Source organism: Bos indicus x Bos taurus, chromosome 7 (genome assembly GCF_003369695.1).
Source record: "Bos indicus x Bos taurus breed Angus x Brahman F1 hybrid chromosome 7, Bos_hybrid_MaternalHap_v2.0, whole genome shotgun sequence".
Lineage (NCBI taxonomy): Eukaryota > Metazoa > Chordata > Mammalia > Artiodactyla > Bovidae > Bos > Bos indicus x Bos taurus.
In genome coordinates, this window is record NC_040082.1 from 95,028,399 (window position 1) to 95,044,481 (window position 16,083).

At 51.4% G+C, this 16,083-nt stretch overlaps 1 protein-coding gene across 1 annotated transcript in view; it reads right to left on the minus strand.

Moving 5' to 3' along the window:
- Positions 1-9,561: 9,561 nt before the first annotated feature.
- The window catches only part of SMARCA4 (SWI/SNF related, matrix associated, actin dependent regulator of chromatin, subfamily a, member 4), a 74,044-nt gene continuing 67,522 nt past the window's right edge, over positions 9,562-16,083 (minus strand). Inside the window, 5 exon segments of the mRNA XM_027547702.1 lie at positions 9,562-10,072; positions 11,656-11,798; positions 11,895-12,027; positions 12,789-12,890; positions 13,138-13,246. Coding sequence (XP_027403503.1) covers positions 10,040-10,072; positions 11,656-11,798; positions 11,895-12,027; positions 12,789-12,890; positions 13,138-13,246 — 520 coding nt within the window. The 3' untranslated portion in view covers positions 9,562-10,039.

Genomic DNA, 16,083 nt, shown 5'->3' on the forward strand with positions numbered 1-16,083 from the left:
GTATTGTTTTGCTTTGGCTCCATCCCTTCATTCTTTCTGGAGTTATTTCTCCACTGATCTTCAGTAGCATATTGGGCACCTACCGACCTGGGGAGTTCCTCTTTCAGTATCTTATCATTTTGCCTTTTCATACTGTTCATGGGGTTCTCAAGGCAAGAATACTGAAGTGGTTTGCCATTCCCTTCTCCAGTGGACCACATTCTGTCAGATCTCTCCACCATGAGCCACCCGTCTTGGGTTGCCCCACGGGCATGGCTTAGTTTCATTGAGTTAGACAAGGCTGTGGTCCTAGTGTGATTAGATTGACTAGTTTCCTGTGAGTATGGTTTCAGTGTGTCTGCCCTCTGATGCTCTCTTGCAACACCTACCGTCTTACTTGGATTTCTCTTACCTTGGGCGTGGGGTATCTCACACCCAAGGTAAGAGATTGATCTGAGGACAGTGCAATTATACATAGACTTAACTCTGATTTTATTAACCAATAAAAATGAGCGGCATGTATCCTCTCTTTTTTTCATATATAAGCCCTTTTTCATGTCCCTGTTATGATGTTTAATGACTTTTCAGTATCTTCCAGGTGAAACTTAGCAGGTGTCACCAATGCCTCACTGTTTTGCCCTTTAGTTTCCACCAAAAATATGGAAATGATACCTGTACATGTATTAATTCCTTTGTATCCCTAGTGATTTCCTTAAAAGAAATTCCTGAGGAAAGGGTCTAAACATATTTACGTCATTTTGTCAAATTGCTTTTTATTTTTATTTTTTTTTTGCCATGCTGTGTGACGGTGGGATCTTAGTTACCTGACCAGGGATTGAACCCAAGCCCCTGCTGTGGAAGCGTGGAGTCGTAACAAGTGGACTGCCAGGGAAGCTCCTCAAATGGTTTTTTAGAAAGCCACATCCAGGCACCTGTCATAGTCTGAGCACAGGTTGGAAAAGAATTTCCAGACACAGAGTGTTTCGGAAAAGAATAAGTTTATGAAAAATAAAGAGCAGAGATAAGGGCGGCACTGCTTATCTTTCAGGGCAATCTCCTGAAAGGCCAGGAAGAGGTGACGCTTTTCATGGGTTAGGAGCCAATTTTGATAGCCTCAAGACAAAGAAAATTCCTGCTGCAAGAGTGGCATTAGGTGATTGGCATTAGGTTAGGGTGGGTATTTTTACCTCATGTGGGGTCAGTGAGCTCTGTGGGGTCAGGGGGGCTCTTGGCAGTGGTCACAGTGGGGCTCAGTCGGTTCCGGAGACAACCTTGGTTCTGGCTCCACCTCAGTGGCCTTGGTACAAGGTTTCAAACCTGCGACCTTGGTATGGACTCCACAGCCCAGACTGGGATATGAGGGCCCGCCTTTTTACCACCTTGCCAACATCCCATTATCACTTAACAAATCTATAATAATTTGCAAAGACCCTGATGCTGGGAAAGATTGAGGGCAGGAGGAGAAGGGGATGGCAGAGGATGAGATGGTTGGATGGCATCACCAACTCAATGGACACGGGTTTGGGTGAACTCCGGGAGCTGGTGATGGACAGGGAGGCCTGGCGTGCTGCAGTTCGTGGGGTCACAAAGAGTCGGACATGACTGAGCGACTGAATTGAACTGAACTGAAGCCAAACAAAAATAAGGATTTCATCATTGTTTTAATTTGCCTTTATTTGGTTTTAATTTGTCTTTACTTGGTGGTTGCAAGAGTTACATTCTTTTTTTTCATGTATGTGCGTGCACGCTCAGTTGCTAGAAGTCTTTGAGACTCCAGGGACTGTAGCCCACTGTAGCTCAGGCACCTCTGTCCATGGGATTTCCCAGGCAAGAATAATGGTTGCCATTTCCTCCTCCAGGGGATCTTCCCAACCCAGGGATCGAACCCGCGTCTCCTGCATCTCCTGCATTGCAGGCGGATTCTTTTACTGCTGAGCCACCAGGGAAGCCCTTTTCACCCCACATACACACACTCATATTTCTTTTTTGTCACTCTTCTCTAAGCCTTTTGAAGAAAAACAGCAAACAGAAAGCAAACAAGTTAGCCTTTCTTTCTCATCCCCCTCCTGTTAGTTACTTATCAACAAGCTTTCACGGGTGTCTTGAGAATGTGTTTTGGAAGCAGACATTCCGAGGATTCTTGCAGGGAGTGCCCACATACTTCCTCCCCCAGATTGTCAACAAAAGGTGAGAAGGGGCAGGAAAGTGACATTTGAGACGAGGCTCAGGGGAAGGAGACTCGCCAGGTGAGCCGTGACGGGAAGAGGGACACCCATGTGCAGACACCTGTAAGTGTGCGGAGTGAAATTTCAGTATGGCTGAGGTTAGGAAGGTTTGCCAGGCTCAGATGATCAGAGCCCTATGTGCGCTCAGGAGTTAGGGTTTAGAAGTCTCTGGCCACGTGGGAAAAACTCCTGGTGGGAAGTGAGGGTGGGCAAGCAGGGAGGAGAGGACCACACTGGTGCAGACCAGGGATGGCAGTGGCGGTGGGTCAGGCAGAGGCCAAGGTGGAGAAGAGGCGGGTGGACTGAATACACTTTGAAAGGAAAACGGGCTGGCCTGGGGACGGGCAGGATGGAGGAGGCTGAGGGAAAGGGATGAGAGTGACTTAGATTTCCTGGGGCCATTGGAGCCACCTAAGAGATGGGACACAGCAGCGGAATCAGGTGGGAACATAATGAGCTGGGCTTTGGGCAACTTGTCAGTATTAATGCTCCAGAAAATACAAATGGCCTCATTGAAGCAGAAATCTTTGCAACCATGACATAAACCAGAAACTATTCTAGTGAATTAAGCATTGGTGAGGAATCAAGAAATGGTTCTTAAAAGGGACACGTGGGGACTTCCTTTGGCAGTCCGGTGGCTTAGACAGCACACTTCCGATGCAGGGAGCAAAGTTTCGTTCCTTGGTCAGAGAACTAAGATCCTGCATGCTGCATCCTGTGACGAAAAAAAAAAAAAAACCCTAAAAACTAAACAATAAATAAATAAACAGCCATAAAAGGACATGTGTCTAGAAACTCATGAGCTTGGAAAAGCTCCCAAATCCATCTTCTTGTCCCCTGCCTCCAGCTGTTCAGGATACAGTGTGTCTGGGGTATATCCTGACAAATATTTTCCTAAATGTCTATGTGGTAGTGACATGGTCCAGAACAAATATATGCGATCCTGTGTATGTGCCCAGAAAAGGCATCGTGCTGGACATTTCATTATGCAGTTTGCTTTTCTAGCCTTAGCATTGTCTTCAAGATCTTTCCATGTTAGCTTTCTGTTTTATTTTTGGCTCTGCTGGGTTTGTTCTTGTGCGAGGGCTTCTCTCTAGTTGAAGTGAGTGGGGGCTACCCCCTAGTTGCGATGCAGTGGCTTCTCATTGCTGTGGCTTTTGTTGTTGCAGAGCATAGGGCTCAGGAGTTGTGGTGCACAGGCTTAGTTGCCCCACATCGTGTGGAATCTTCTGTCCCTGCATTGGCAGGCAGATTCTTAACCACTTGACCACCAGGAAAGTCCTCTCCATGTTAGCTTAATTAGACCCATGTCATGGGAAAAATTGTTTTAGGATGTTCCAGTTGCTATCACTGTGTAGAAAAACCATCATGGTACAGCTTAGTGGCTTGAAACAACGTTCAGTTTATTCTCTCGTGGTTCCTTTGCGTCAGGAAAATGGGAAGGGCTCAGCCGGGTGGGTGCCCACAGCTGGGGGTTTGCCCCTCTTGTGGGCTTGGTGGTCTCTTGGCATGGGCTTATTTGTGCTTTCTCACAACACGGTGGCTTCTAGGCATTTGGGCTGTTCCATGAGAGATGAGGGCTTCAAGAGGGAGTATCCCAACAAGCTGTGGTGCTTTGTATGAGCCCTTCTCAGCAGGCAGTCACTTCTACTGCATTCCACTGCTAATCAGAGTCCCAAGCCAAAGTCAAGGGAAGAATAATTAGATTCCATGTCCTTTTTTTTTTCTTCAATACACTGTCTGTCTTGTCTAGTTCTCTTTAATTAATTTCTAGATCCAGTCACTCTCCTGCATCAGTTTTTTAAATTTAAGTATGCAGATAATACCACTTTAATGGCAGAAAGCGAAGAGGAACTAAAGGGCCTCTTGATGAAGGTGAAAGAGGAAAGTGAAAAATCTGGCTTAAAACTCAGTATTCAAAAAATGAAGATCATGGCATCCAGTCACATCACTTCATGGCAAATAGATGGGGAAAAGTGGAAATGTGACAGATTTTATTTTCTTGGGCTCCAAAATCACTGCAGATGGTGACTGCAGCCATGAAATTAAGACTTACTCCTTGGAAGAAAATCTATGACAGACCTAGACAGTGTATTAAAAAGCAGAGATATCACTTTGTCAACAAAGGATCATAAAGTCAAAGCTATGCTTTTTCCAGTAGTCATGTATGGATGTGAGAGTTGGATCATAAAGAAGGCTGAGCGCTCAAGAATTGATGCTCTCAAACTGTGGTGCTAGAGGACTCTTGAAAATAACTTGGACTGCAAGATCAAACAGTCAATTCTAAAGGAAATCAACCTTGAATATTCACTGGGAGATTGATGTTGAACCTGAAGCTCCAATACTTTGGCCATCTGTTGCAGAGTCAACTCTTTGGAAAAGATCCTGATGCTGGGAAAGATTGACGGCAAGAGAAGGGGGCAACAGAGGATGAGGTGGTTGGATGGATGGCATCACTGACTCAATGGACATGAGTTTGAGCAAACTCGAGGAGATAGTGAAGGACAGGGAAGCCTGGCATGCTGTAGTCCACGGGGTCGCAGAGTCAGACACGACTTGGCAGCTGAACAACAACAACGGTAGTTGGCTTACAATGTTGTTTCCCTGTACAGCAAAGTTATACATATATGTTTATTATTCCTTTTCAGATTCTTTTCTTTTTAAAAAAAATTGATTTATGGTTGTGCTCAGTCTTCTTTGCTGCTCACGGTCTTTCTCTGGTTTCAGTGAGCAGTGGCTACTCTTCGTGGCAGTGGGTGGGCTTCACATTGCGGTGGCTTCTCTCGTTGCGGAGCTCGGGCTCCAGGCACACAGGCTTCAGTAGCCGTGGCTCACAGGCGTAGTTGCCTTGCAGCATGTGGAATCCTCCCGGACCAGGGATCAAACCTGTGTCCGCTGCGTTGGCAGGTGGATTGCAGTCCACTGTGCCTCCAGGGAAGCCCCTAGATTCCAGCCTTGATGATGTAGTTACCAGGTTCCAGAAGTGCATGTGGGGAGGGAGATAGTGTGACCACCTGTCACATGTGATGCTCCATATTTTTTCTGACTGCCTTTCCCCCAGTCCTGGCTGTGCCAGGGCACCCCAGGGACTCCCATCATGCCCTGACCATCTGGCATTCCAGTTCAAAGAACTTGCTTGCCCAAGTCTTGCTGGGGCCTGCCTGCCTGCTCCACTGAGGACACACAGACCTGTGTTCCATTACTCAGTTCACCCTTTCCAGGGGCTATTTCACGCTGCCAGACCCAGGGCCTCTCCTCCAGATTCAGAGGTCCCAGTCTCCAAGGGTTCATGCTTGGGCCCCACAAACCTGAGCCCAGATCTGTGTGGCCTTAGGCAAGTGCCTCAACCTCTCTGAGCTTCACTTGTGTCCTCTGTGAAACGGGAAGGCAGGCCCCCACCCCTCAGGATTGCTGGGATAAATGGGGGAGGAAGGCACTGGCCAGCAGGACAGAGATAGAGGGGAAAGGACTGTCTGGACAGAAGCGTGCTGAAAGCACAGGCCAGTGGGGCTTGCAAGAGGACAGTTAGCAGCTGTCACCAGGAGCGACAGTTCAGGTTGGTGGAGGTCCCTGGTTCATGGCCAGCGTCCACACGAGGGCCAGCCAGGCTGGTTCCAGGACCTCAAGTCATGGTCAGTGTGGGAGAGCCAGGCCAGGGGGCTGACCTGTCGCCCTCACCACAGCCCACTTGTCCCTGGGCCACCATCACCCTTGGCTTTGCAAGTGAGGACGTTCAGCTCAACTAGTTCTTGATTCCCTTCATTTTTTTTCCTCTGAAAAATTATTTCTCTTTTCATTGTCACCCTAGAAAATACAAAAATGCCCAAAGAAAAACACAAATCTCCATGAGGTTTTTGGGTTATCTCTCAGTGGGCTCAGAGGTGCAGAGAGCTGCCCAAAGTCACAGAGCCTGTACATGGCAGGGCCAGAATTCAAACCCATGACCACTCAACTTGGGAGGAAGGTGAACAGAGCTTGACAACCACCGGGTCTAGGACTGGCCATGCAGCCTTGGGCAAGTCCTTCTCTTCTCTGTGCCTGTTTTCTCATCTGAAGACTGGCACTAACCAATGCAAAGTAGGCAGTGAGCAAGAAAGTGGTGTGCCCACAACTTCAGCTGGGCACACAGGCACCAGATAGGCTGCGTTTCTTAGCTTCCTGTGCAGCTAGAGGTATGGCCATTTGACTATATTGCAGCACATAAGAAAGTGAAGTGTTGGTTTCCAGAGAGGATCTCTAAAGGATGGGTGGGCCTTTCTCCTTCTCCTTGTCTCCTCGTGGATGTCTGGGATGTGAAATGGATAGATGGAGCACCAGCAGCCCTCTTGTGTCATGAGGTGATGCTGAAAGTAACAAGATAGAAGCTGTTCTCCAACACTGAGATACCAACTCCAGACTGACAGGAGAGAGGCAAGACGTGAACTCATGGCCGACAAGTCAACATTATTCTGAATTTTTCTGCCATCCATTCCCCAACAAACTGTGATTAGACACATTGATGTTGTTTAGTCACCAAGTCATGTCCGACTCTTTTGCAACCCCATGGACTGTAGCCCGCCAGGTTCCTCTGCCCATGGGATTTCCCAGGCAAGAATACTGGAGTGGGTTGCCATTTTCCTTCTCCAGGGGACTTCCTGACCCAGGGATCGAACCCAAGTCTCCTGCATTGGTAGGTGGATTCTCAACCAGTGGGCCACCAGAGAAGCCCATCAGATACATATTTTCTCCTGTTCAAATTCCACATATACTTCCCATCTGCCCCCATCCCCCACCAAGGGACTCTTTTTTACACTGGCCTCAGTCTGAATACTATGAAATCAAGGGTTTGTGAGCTGATTTTCTGTAAACATTAAAATACACCTAAATCTATTAAAATGAAGTCAAAGTCATTCACACACAAAAATGTGTATTTTTTTTTTTTTTTCTTTTTTTGGCTCTGCCATATGGCATGTGGCTTCCCAGATAAAGATGCAGGTTCTAGCCCTGGGTTGGGAAGATCCCCTGGAGGAAGAAATAGCAACCCACTCCAGTATTCTTGCCTGGAAACTTTCATAGACAGGGGAGCCTGAGTCCACAGGGTCACAAAAAGTCAGACACAACTGAGCGACTAAGCACACACACACACATGGCATGTGGGATCTTCGTTCCCCTACCAGGGATCGAACCCATGCCTCCTGCATTGAAAGCTCTGAGTCTTAGCCACTGAACAGCCATGGAAGCGCCCCTTACAAAAGCAGACTTTCAAAATGACATGTGAGTATCTTGGCAAATGCATTCCAAAGAGGCAACCATAAAAGTAGAGAGTTGTCACAAACAACCCACTTCAGGATTCTGCAGATTAACTGAAGACATTAAACAAATTAAGAAAGATTTACTCAAGAATAATTACTAAATGGGAAGGTAGGAACAGTGGGAGATTGCAGTTTTTTGGTTTCCCAGCTCCTACTGGCCAGGACAGGCCATGAACATCACTGTGGGAAGGGGCTGACTTGGAGCCAAGTAACACCTCAGGCCACTGGGTGAACTGGATACAGTAGAGATCTCAGAGTGTATGGGGAAGTGTATGGGGAAGGCCAAGGTCTCCTCACTGAGGTTGAGATCCTGGTGGCAACAGATTGGTAACCTAGTCAGGATAGACGGTCTCTCTCGTGTCAGTCTGGAGTTGGTGTCTCGGTGTTGGAAAACAGCCTGTATATTGTTCCTTTCGTATTTGCCGCCCCTATGCACAGCATCACCTCATGGCCCAATACGGCTGCTGGTGTACCATCTATTCAGTCAGGAGGTCAAATGGAATAGCTGGCCCCACGTATCCTGAGGGTCTGAAAAGGTGCATGTATGCACCATGCTGTACGAGAGCCGGACAGACCCCATCAACCCACAAACGCAGGCAACCTGCCCTGCAGGAGGCCATGTGCACACGCTGAGAAAATGCAAGAGGGACGGGCGAGAAGCAAAGGCAGGTCTGGCTTGCAAACTGGCTGGAGCACACACCCCAGGCTTGGGCCCCACTGACTCAGGGGTTTGAGCACAACCAAGCCATCGCTGGCTGGCCCCGAAGCTAGACCGAACCAGGGGTGACTCCCTGAGGGAGTCAGCCTAAAAATAATGAAAAGCAGAAACTCAAAAATTTAGCAGAGACATCAACAGCTGCACATTGTGGGGAGAGGGACCCTACAGAGTCAACTTAGCACTTATTAAAACAAACAGAAAAAACCACCACCAGGACAACTCCCTGCATGTGTGGGGAAAGAGGAATTCAGAGTTGCTAAAATCTATTATTTAAAAAACTGTTCATTTCTTAAAATCATTTATTTATTTGGCTGTGTTGGATCTTGGCTGAGGCATGTGGATCTTTTGTTGTGGCACGCAGATTCTCTAGCTGGGGTATGTGGGTTTAGTTGTTCTGTGGTATGTGGGATCTTAGTTCCCTGGCCAAGGATCAAACCCACATCCCCCTGTATTGCAAGGCAGATTCTTAACCACTGGACTGCCAGCCAGGGAGGTCCCCAGAGATGTCCATTTTTGAGAAAGTTTCCTGGTGGTCCAGTGGTTAGGACACTGCTCTCTTCCTACCAGGGGTGTAGGTTCAATCCCTGGTCGGGGAGCTGGGGTCCCACAGGCCACATGGCATGGCCGAAAAAAAAAGCCTGTTTTTGAAAAAAAGAAAGAAAGAAAGAAAAGGCAGCAAGACATGTGAAGAAAGAGCTAAGTGTGACCTACCCTGAGGAAAAAAAAGTAAGTTGATAGAAATGTTCTCTGAGGGAGCCCAGATGTTGCACCCAAAGCAGTCAGTACAAACATTCATAAAACTAAAGTGAACAATGTTTATGAAGAATTAATGGCAAATATGATGACAGTGACTCACAAATGTAAGATCTTAAGGGAGACACAAAAACTACAGAATAGGACCTAAAGTAAGTTCTGGACTTGGAAGCTCTTTATCACCTGGGTTCCCACAATGCCCTGGGCTTCCTATGTCAGGACTTCCAACTGCTGACGGCACCTGCCTGTTTACCTGTCTTCCTGACCCCACTGTGGCTGCAAAGGGGCAGGGACTGATCTGTCTGCTCTCTGCATGACATGGTGGGCTTAAACAAATGATGGGGAGTGGCAGTGGAGAGAGACCCAGAGAGAGCCCAGGCTGCTAGTCAAGATGGTGTGACATCCAGGCAAGGTCCTCCTTTGCCTGGGCCTCAGTGTCTTCCCCCAGGAAATGGGCCCCCCAGGATCTGGTGACGGGAGGACAGGACTGCAGACACAGTGAGGCCTCAGCCAGGGCCTTGCGTCGCTCGGGTAGGCGGCTGCAGACATTCCCCCCGTGCCAGGAGCCGGCAATGAGTTCAGCAGAAGCCGAGACTTTTGTTGGAGGTTTAATTTATTACTGTTTGACATCCAGTGACACTGACATACCCTCGCCGGGCCTCTGGGCCCCCAGCCCCGGCGAGTCTGACCTGTCCAATAAAATACAGTACAAGGAGTGGACGGCTACACACATGCATCCACAGCTTTAAACTACAGTGATTCCAAACTGCGGCCGAAACAGTACTGCCAGGGAAAGGGAAGAAAGACAGGTGTCGTGTGTTCCCCAATTCATAATTCGGTTTTTTTCTCCTTTTAAACAGTTAATGTTGTTACAAACGCTATTGATGCCAGGACAGGGCCAGACACAGACAGTCCTACATCTTCTCTGCCGTATAAATATGGAAGATTTTCGTTTATACAGTTTTTATCCCAAGTCTGAAACTACATCCGCTTCTACCCGTTACTGCTAAGGGCTAACACCGTCTCGGCTCTGGAACGAGGGGCTCGGGGTCGAGACTCTGGAATGTCGGGACTCAGTCTTCCTCGCTGCCACTTCCTGAGCGGTCCTGGGAGGGGGACAGGAGAGGAGAGTGAGAGTCAGCCTGGCCCTTGGGAGCACCCAGACAGCATGTGGGATCTTAGTTCCCCGAGCAGGGATTGAACCTATGCCTCTCTGTGTGAAAGTGCAAAGTTTTAACCACTAGACCACCAGGGAAGTCCCCGACCTTTGCTTTAAATATACTTAATCACCAGTTCAGGCAGAACTGCCTTGTCCACACTGAGGCTGGGGTGGAGTGACCTTTGCCCTCAGTCCCTGCTGCCAAGGTCACATCCAAATGTCATTTTCTCCCAAGGACTGGCCCCTGCACCCTCACATTGACGACTCCTTAGTTCCTGGGAAGCAGGCTGGGCCTGCTCAGCTCTGTCCCACTGCTGACTGCCTGTCCCTGTGCCCCTGACCTGTGGGGGGTTTTTTGTCTGTTTTTGTGGCTGAGCCTCAAGGTCTGTGGTATTTTAGTTTCCTGGCCAGGTATTAAACCCAGGCCCTCAGCCGTTAAAGTGCTGAGTCTTAACCACCGGGTCACCAGGGAATTCCCCTGACCTGAGGCTTTAAAACCACCTTGGGTATTCCTGACCACGCACAATCTCTGCTCTTCTGTGTAAACATTTTCAACACCTTAGCAAGGGCCACAGAAGGTGCTGCTGGATCCAGACTGGGCAGACAGGGAGCTGTACAGCCCAGACTCTCCTGGCCACCACAAGGCCACCGCTCCCCGTGTTCAGAATGTCATTAACATCCCCGTAAGACCACAGACGTCAGTGGTCAGGATTATTCTGGGGCACCTGGTTTTGCTATTACTGCAAATAGCTCTACAAGAAGACTAACGATGATGAAATGGTGCTTGTCAAGCTTTCTGCTGGGAGCTGGGGCCCGTGAAATGCACTTGACCTCCCTACTTTGTGGAAGTGGAGGCAGGCTCAGAGGTCCTGCAGCAGGGAAGGGCCAGGCGTCCAGGTGGGAGCCAGAGGGCAAAACTTATTAAAACGCAGCAAGCGAGTCTGTTCCTGTCCCCAGGCCCAGGAGACTGTACAGGCTTGGTGCTCCTGTGGTTCTCGTGGCTCCTCCCTGGTGTGCCTGGGGGACCATCACCGAGGTACCACTCACAGCCCCGTTCGTGGTGTCAGCTCCCCTGTTTATAGGACTGTGGTCTATGGGACTTTCACTTTCTGTTTGCTTTATGCAACCCACCACCACTGTCTGGAAACCCTCTGAGGCAGGCCAGGACGGAGCCACAAGTAGAGGCCTGGGGAGCACAGTGTGGTGAGGATGCCACAGCACTGGGGGAGCGGGGCCGGTCTCTCTGAAGGCATCTCCAACTCCCTGCCTCCCGCCCCCTCACGGTCAGCCTGGGGTTGTGCAGTGGGAACTGTGGGGGTCGGGTAGGGAGGAGGGATGCCCTGTCTGAACCCGACGCTCAGTGGCTCCAAGAGCACTGGTTCCAGGGCTGCACGGACTTGGGTTTGAGTCCCACGCTCTGTAACACTGAGCCTCGTCTGTGGATTGGGGGTCTGAAAACATCCCACAGGTCTAGGACCTGGCAAGAACAGATGCCAGTGACCTGCCCGCCCCGGGGCGCGGGGACCTCACCTCCTCCTGCTCCTCCTCGCTATCGTCGTCGCTCACCACTGGCTTGGCCCTGGACCCACGGCTCGGCCGCCGCCGGCCCCCCTTGAGCCGATCCTGGGCCTTCTCCTTCCGGCCAAGCTTGATCTTCACTTTGACTGAGCGAGCTGGGGAGGGGACCAGAAGGAAAGGAGACGTGAGCGCGGGGCCCCAGGGTGTCTTGGGGGTGGATGTGACCTCCCACCCCCACCCCCAGGACTCACACTCTGACTCGGAGCCTTCCTCCTCGCCCTCCTCCTCCTCCTCGCTCTCCTCCCCTTCACTGTCGTCCTCCTTCTCGATTTTCTGCCGCACGCTGGTGAAGACCGACTGCAGGACGATGGAGTCTTCATAGATCTGGGTGGAGACACACGGGGCTCAGGTCGGGGGCCCGATGAGGGGCTGCCTGCCTGCCCGCCTGGTCCCGGACGAGGGACAGCTCAATGAAACGGTCCTGGAGAGAAGGTCAGGCGTCCCTCTTTTTTTTCAAGTATTTATTTATCTAGCTGCGCTGGGTCTTAGTTGTGGCACATGAACTCTCAGCTGTGGCACGTGGGATTCAGTTCCCTGACCAAGGACTGAACCTGGGTTCTCTGCATTGGGAGCATAGAGTCTTAGCCACTGGACCACCACAGAAGTCCCCCTCTCTCCCCTTGAAGAATCGCAGCGAGCACCCGGTTAAAGGCTCTGAGATGGCCTGTAGTTTAGCATCAGAGACGCACGGCCTCACTGAAGCCAGCATTCCCCGGCATGTGCGACTCTAAAGTCTCTTTGCTAGGAGGCATTCATCCCAGCAATGAGGAAAACTGCCAGGCTGAGGCTGTGTGTGTGAATCTCATCACCGGACAAGACCCAGCACAGAGCTGGACGTCCTTTCAAAAGCGTCCCTGAATGACTTCATAACAGATTCCAGGACGTTAACAGAGTGTGCCCAGGGCCCCACGGACGGATGGGACTGAGTCTATTTCTTCTATTTTGCTCATCTTTATCTTCTGCCGTGTTTTCAGTAATGAACACATATGGCCTCTGTAATGAGCGATGTGCTCCGAGGTGCAGGGAACCTTTTTCTGAACCGGTCAATTCACGGGGGTGGGGAGTGGGGGCCCAGGACCGCTCACCAGGGAGCCCTCCAGGTTGAAGGTCTGCGCGTTCTGACACAGCAGCATCACGTCCTTCTCCAGGTCGTTGAGGCTGCGGTACTTGTGGTTGCGGATGCGCTCCTGGGGGCAGGAGAAGCGGCCTTATCTCGGGGCCCCCTGGCACCCGGGATCCCAGCCACCTAAGGCGAGGTCACAGTGGAACTCCCCGGCTGTGTGTGGACTCAGGGGCCCAGCCATGGGTGATGGGGTCACCTGCCACATCCTCAGGCCCCCAGTGGCCAATGACCAGGGCCCCTGGTGGGGGCTCCCAAGACCAAGAACCCCTGCTCCCACTTCCCATGGCTCTAAGCACTTGACTCGGGATTACCTTTATCTTCTTGAAGTCCACAGGCTTGCGGATGAGCTCGTAGTACTCGGGCAGCTCCTTGCGGGACGGCAGCTGGATGAACACCTCGCTGAGCTGGCGTCCACTGCTGCTGTAAGGAGAGACGTGGCTGCGTCACTCGCAGGCCCTGCTTGCCGGGGAGCCCCTACCTCTGCCCGGCACCCTCCTCCCAACAACCACTACCCCACCCTGGGCACTGGAGGACAGAGATAGTGAGAAATTTTAAAGTCCATTCAGGAGTCATTTCCTGTTATGTGAGCAGACTCGTTGAGTTCTGGAACATTCCCGAGGGGCAGCCAAGCAGAGAGGTCTGCTGCTGCATCTGTATGGAGGCTCTGAACTCACCCACCTCCCCCCACCCCAGCCCTGGAGGAAACAGCATCACGTGCCACATGCAGCAAGAGCCTTGGCACCTGCACGAGGGAGAACTCTTTATTTACATATGACACAGAAATCAGTTTGCTCGTGTCGGGAGTGTTAAATGACAGCGTTTTCAGAGATGGGTTTTTCAAGCATGTTGTGCCTCACTCGGGTAGCGCTCATGAGCAGTGAACTTCAGAGAACTAGGCAAAAACCCAAGGAGAGACGCCCCCTGACAAGATGCTAATGGGCGACTAGAGCTGTTTCCTAGTTCTTTCCACTAAGCAGCGCTGGTTTTGTACCAGAGAGCAGAGGAAAGGAGAGCTGTCAGTGGCCATGAAATGAGGAATCCAAGCACTGGGCTCCAAGGCGACAACCCCCTGGGGGCCTGGACAAGGAATGGGGTGAACCAAGACACCCCCCCCCAGCGTCCCTTCAGCCTCCAGAATGGGGATCCTGTCTCCCAGAGAGACGGTAGAAGAGGCTCTGCGCGGCCAACCAGGGGGCTGGGGACCTGGTCACCCTCCTTTCCCACTCTCTCCACCCGGGGCTCCATGTGCTCTGGCTGTGGGTTCATTTAGGTCCCGCTCACTGCCTGGGCTCCTCCTGGCTGCTTCACAACACAGGCTCCTCCAGGGCAGGTATGAGATGGTGGATTCAGTCCTGGGGGCACCAGGAGTGGAGCACCGCCTCCCGTCAACACTGCTGCCTTCCTGGTCTTTTCAGGACAGTCCTCAGGGAACAGGGTGGCAGCCTGTCCATCTGTCTGCACGTCCTCAACACATCTCGTGCTTGTTTTTGGTCTACCAGCCAGGAAGACAGCAGTGACGACCTGACTGCTTCTCGGGTTTTGTCGCCAGATGCCCCATCTCACAGCGGCATCAGGGAGCAGCTTGGCCAGGACTGCCCGCCCCAGAGGCTGCTGCCATTTGCCCCTGGCCCCCTCTCACACCCGGGGAAACACGGGGGCTGGAACCCGGGCCTCACACATTACTGGCCTCCTACCATCTCTGGGCCAGATGCACGACACACATGTTCTCAAGGGACTATGTTATTCCAACTGTAATGAGGAAACCGGTGAGAAGCTCAGCCCGAATACCAGCCTTGCTGGTCTTGGCCTCCCTGCCAGCGTGAAGTGGGGTCGCCTGTGCTCAACAAGGGCCAGCCCCCTCTTTCCTCCGGGCTGAGTTCTCAGCCACATCCTGCCTTGTGTGGGGCTGGCAGGTCACACACTGGGGGTGGGGAGGGAGGCCAGCTCCAGGCCACTGTCCCCACCCAAGGGCCTGTCCCCAGGGGCACAGGTGTCCTCTCTCTCATGAACAGGGTGGTGGGTGGTTTGGCCACAGGAAAACTGGAATTTGTTCACATAAATTCCAAAAAAACTGCGAACAGGCATGAAATACGCTGGGGCCTCTACTTCAGATAAGTGGACTCGGGGTGATGGGAGACAAGCCAACCCCGCTCACTCTGGGAAACTGGTTTCTGATGTTCCAGCAGAGCCCAGACCTGCGCCCGACTCCTCAACCCACACAGGCCCTGTTCCTCCCCATGGAACCTGAGCAAAGGGCTCTCCGTTACCATCTTGACTGCAGTGTCACTACGCTTCTGAGCAGGACACGGGCCTGCAGGTATGATGTAACTAAAGTGCCTGCACAGTAGTGTATGCTAGGAATTCCCGCTTTACTTCACTTTTTTTTTAAGAAACACCAGTTTGGGGACTTCCCTGATGGTCCAGTGGCTGAGACTCTGCTCTCCCAATGCAGAGGGGCCAGGTTCCATCCCTGGTCAGGGAACTAGACCCCCACATGCCGTAACTAAAGATGCCATGTGTCGCAATGCAGAATCAATGCAGCGAAGTTGAATAAACAAATAAGTTAATTAAAAAAGAAAACAACAACAAAATAAAATGAAACGACAGTTTTAAATCCACTGAACTCATTCTGCAGCTCACTAACGGGCATGCGTGTGGTGCCAAGGCTACATGCCTGCCTGTAGCATCATACAGGTGACCTGGCCTCAGGGTACCTGGAGCCCTTCAGGGAACTTAGGACGGGGGACTCCAGCACCATTACACAGAGGAAGATGTCATAAAAACCCTCTCACAAACCTCTGGGGGAACCTTTTCCCTGAGGAATGAAGGCCCACCCTGCCTGAAAACCATTGTCTGGTGTGTTGTGCTGAGCATGGATGGCCGGGGACTGGTCATGTGAGAGGGAGGGGCAGGGTGCCAGGGCCACGGGGACTCTGAAAACCATCTTCTCTGACAATGCAGACCTCTTGGAAAGCTACTGCCCCAAAACTCTGGTTGCCAAAGTGCTGAGAGATCCTTTTTTGTCTTCAGAAATCCCCCGGAGAGTACCTCACCCCCACCCACTATGCACCGGGGCTGGGAGCCTTCCAGGCCTGCTCACCAAGTCCCTCCTTGCTGAGAACAGAACCCACGGCGCTCTGGGGGCTGCTTGGCTCTCCAGGATGGGCGGCCCACCACCTCCGATGTCCGTGCCTCTCTCTACCTGCTCAGTCGCCTCAGAATCACCCAAGCAGCTGCTCCCCCAGGGAACCCTGGCT